The sequence below is a fragment of the Arachis duranensis genome, chromosome 10 (genome assembly GCF_000817695.3).
Source record: "Arachis duranensis cultivar V14167 chromosome 10, aradu.V14167.gnm2.J7QH, whole genome shotgun sequence".
NCBI classification, from domain to species: Eukaryota; Viridiplantae; Streptophyta; class Magnoliopsida; order Fabales; family Fabaceae; genus Arachis; species Arachis duranensis.
In genome coordinates, this window is record NC_029781.3 from 93,760,969 (window position 1) to 93,764,215 (window position 3,247).

The window sequence follows — 3,247 nt, forward strand, 5'->3', positions numbered from 1 at the left end:
TTTAATGATTAACATGGATTATCTTAAAATTAAAAGAATCAATAATTTTCAAAAATTGATATCCGAACTATTTATGATTGAATTATTAAAAATAATTAAAATTTATTTTTTTCTTATTCAGTATTATTTTTAAAGGATTTGGCGTTCACGGATTAAATCCCAATTATATGTATTATTGCTTTCTTATATATATTGTGTAGCAATAATTTCAAGTAAATAAGAACAATAATTTTATATCACAAAATATTTGTGAATTTTTTTTCGCAAATAAAGACGTGGTTTTTTGTATAATAAAGAATTTATATAAAGTTGCATTGTATATAAAATATATATTTGGAGTGTAAAAATCAAAATTTATTTTCTATATATTAGAAAGCATTAGTTATCCATATGTTATATATGCATTGTCTTTTACACATATATAATATGTAAGTATATATGTTACTATTTTTTTTTCTGCAGTGACATTATTTGTGCTATTATTAATAGTGCAATTTTGGCTATATATTTTGGCTCCGGATATAGTTATAAGGATTAAGTTATCTTCATTAATTATTTTGTTATATAAAAAAAATTGTTGTGACTTTTTTATTATTTGATTTTTTTTTGTAAATTTAATTTTTGTATTAAACAAAAAAATTAATAATGATTAATAAAGATTCACAATATTATGGAATTATTATATATTGTGTTTTATTGTTTTATTTTTTTCTGTGTTATGTAAGTATTTTATATTTGTTATACAAAGGAATTAGTAATAATTTAAATTATTATACCTAATTATTTTATAAAATTTAGTTTTAAAATAAATTAGTTGAACATTAAGTCACCAAAAAAAAATTAGTTGAACATTATGCTACTAAAGTAGCTTCTTTTATGAAAACTGATTTATTTTAAAACATTAGGAATTGTTAGCTTAAAAGAAAGTCTATATTTAATCGAATTACATGCACATATTGATGATAATTATATGCTTGGGGTCACTAGCTAAACTTAAATCAATGTTCATTATTTATGCGTACAATAATCGATCCAAAAAAAATTTATTATTTAACCAAATAATAAACATTGAATCTTGCGTTTATTTTTTATTTAATTATTTAACCACTAATTAGCCCAAAGAAAAGATGATGTTTAGCCAATTGATCGAAAATATATGCGATAAGAATTAGATATAATTCTCAGATTTTTATGTGAACATTGAGTCGATCCAAAGATATATAGGCTTATTGTTTGACAGAATTTTGTTGAGAATATTTTATAAGTCGCACTAAATAAATTTATGTGTACGTAATTTATGCCGGTATGAATCGGCACAAAAAAAGTTCTGTACTTAGCTAAATTACATGTACATTTGTGATAATAAACTTGTAATACTTATGTGATTCCATGTGAACAATAAATTTGTCCAAAGATATACTTATTATTTGATAGGATTTATTATCAATGTTTGTTTACAAATTTGTCCACAGATAATTTTACTGTATTAAAAATACCACTTAATTACAAATTAATATTTCTTTTTAAAGATTAAATATTAATGTTGTGTTGGATATTTGTGATAGATTTACCATCATATGAATTTCATCATATGAATTTTATTCATATGATATATAAATTAGGTGAACATATTGTTTTATTTTTAAAGTTAAGTTTATCAAGGAATGTTTCTAGATTTTGTTATAAAGATTGAATAGGTCATTCTTTTGTGATTAACAAAATAGAGGAGAGGCTGAGTGGTTGGAAAGGAAAATTACTATCTAAAGCAGGTAAGTTTGTTTTAATTAAAGCTGTCCTAAATAATCTTCCAATGTACTATCTAAGCATTTTTAAGATGTCGGTAACTGTGGCAAAAAAAATTGTGTCTTTGCAATGTGGTTTCTTTTGGGAAAAGGCAGACAGGAGTAGGGGTATGCCTACTATAAAGTGGGATATCATTCAGAGACCCAAAAATCAAGGTGGTCTGGGTGTTAGCAATCTAGTGTTGAAGAACATGGCTTTCTTATTCAAGTGGTGGTGGAGGTTTGAAAAAGAGGAGTGTCCTCTTTGGAAACAAGTAATATGTTCTTGTAATAAAATTAACAGTTTGAATCTGATTGGTTTGGAGAGTTGTGGCGGTGGTGGTGTGTGGACAGATATTATGCAGATTGGTGGGAAAAATAAGGAGCTTTTGGGGGTGTTTAGAGAAGGTTTACAGTTGATAGTTGGAAATGGGAATAGGACTAGTTTCTAGCATAGTGGGTGGATAAATGATGGAGCCCTTAAGAATAGGTTTCCTAAGCTGTTTTCTGTCACTCTTGATAAAGATTGCCACATTAGTGATTGGGGTATTTGGGATGGGTTGTCTTGGGTGTGGCAGTTTCAATGGAGGTGTCAACTCTGACAGTGGGAGCAGGAGGAGGTGCAGGAGCTGTTGAACTTCCTGCCAAAGTTGGGTGCCTTTAGGGGAGGTGAGGATTCAGTAGCTTGGCGGTTTGAAAGTTCGGGATCCTTTTCTGTGAATTCCTTTCTGCAGGCTTATCTTAATCAACAAGGACAGGGTGTTGGAGTGCTGGATAGTAGCGGTTTTTCGAAGCTCTGGAAGGGGCCTACCCCGCCTCGTGTGAAGCTACTGTGTTGGTTTGTGATGCATGAAATACTTAACACTAGAGAAAGACTTTTAAGTTGTGGCGTTGTCCCTCAGCCAGAGTGTATGCTGTGTGGGAAGTTACCCGAGTCGGTTCACCACCTATTTTTTGGTTGTGAGCATGCGTGGAAGGTTTGGTCCTTTGTGTTGAAGGAATTCAATGTGATGTGGGGTTGGCCTGGGGAGTCTCTTAAATGCTTTGAATCTTGGTTTGGAAGGAATGTCCGTAATAATTATAAAGAGAGGTGGGTTCGGTATTTTTTTGCTGTCATTTGGAGCTTATGGAAAGGTAGAAATAAGATGATTTTTAACGAGGAGTTGTTCTCAGTGAAGTCAGCAATCAATGAAGTAGTAGTGTGTGTTAACTACTGGTCTCGACCTTTGGCACCTCTTGGTTGATGGATTGAGTGCCTACACCCTGGAGATCCCCTTGTGTTGGTGTTATTCCCTTTTTGTTGGCTTTCGTTTTGTTTGGATTTGGCTTGGCTTGCCTGCTTGTTGTATCTTTCTTGTTTTGGTACTTTTTTATTTATGTTTGTTTTGTTTGAGGGCTGCCACTTGTGTGGTGGTTTGCCTAGAAACCTCACCTCCTGTTAAACTTTAGTGAGGATAGAATTATCG

The 3,247-nt window shown here is 31.1% G+C and overlaps 1 protein-coding gene across 1 annotated transcript; it reads left to right on the forward strand.

The window, feature by feature from the left end:
- The first annotated feature begins 1,834 nt into the window (after window positions 1–1,834).
- Window positions 1,835–3,025, forward strand: LOC107470901 (uncharacterized). The gene is made up of 4 exons (XM_016090312.1): window positions 1,835–2,022; window positions 2,086–2,225; window positions 2,360–2,430; window positions 2,516–3,025. The coding sequence occupies exons 1-4, from the start codon at window positions 1,835–1,837 to the stop codon at window positions 3,023–3,025; spliced, it is 909 nt and encodes a 302-aa protein (XP_015945798.1).
- The last annotated feature ends 222 nt before the right edge of the window (window positions 3,026–3,247 follow it).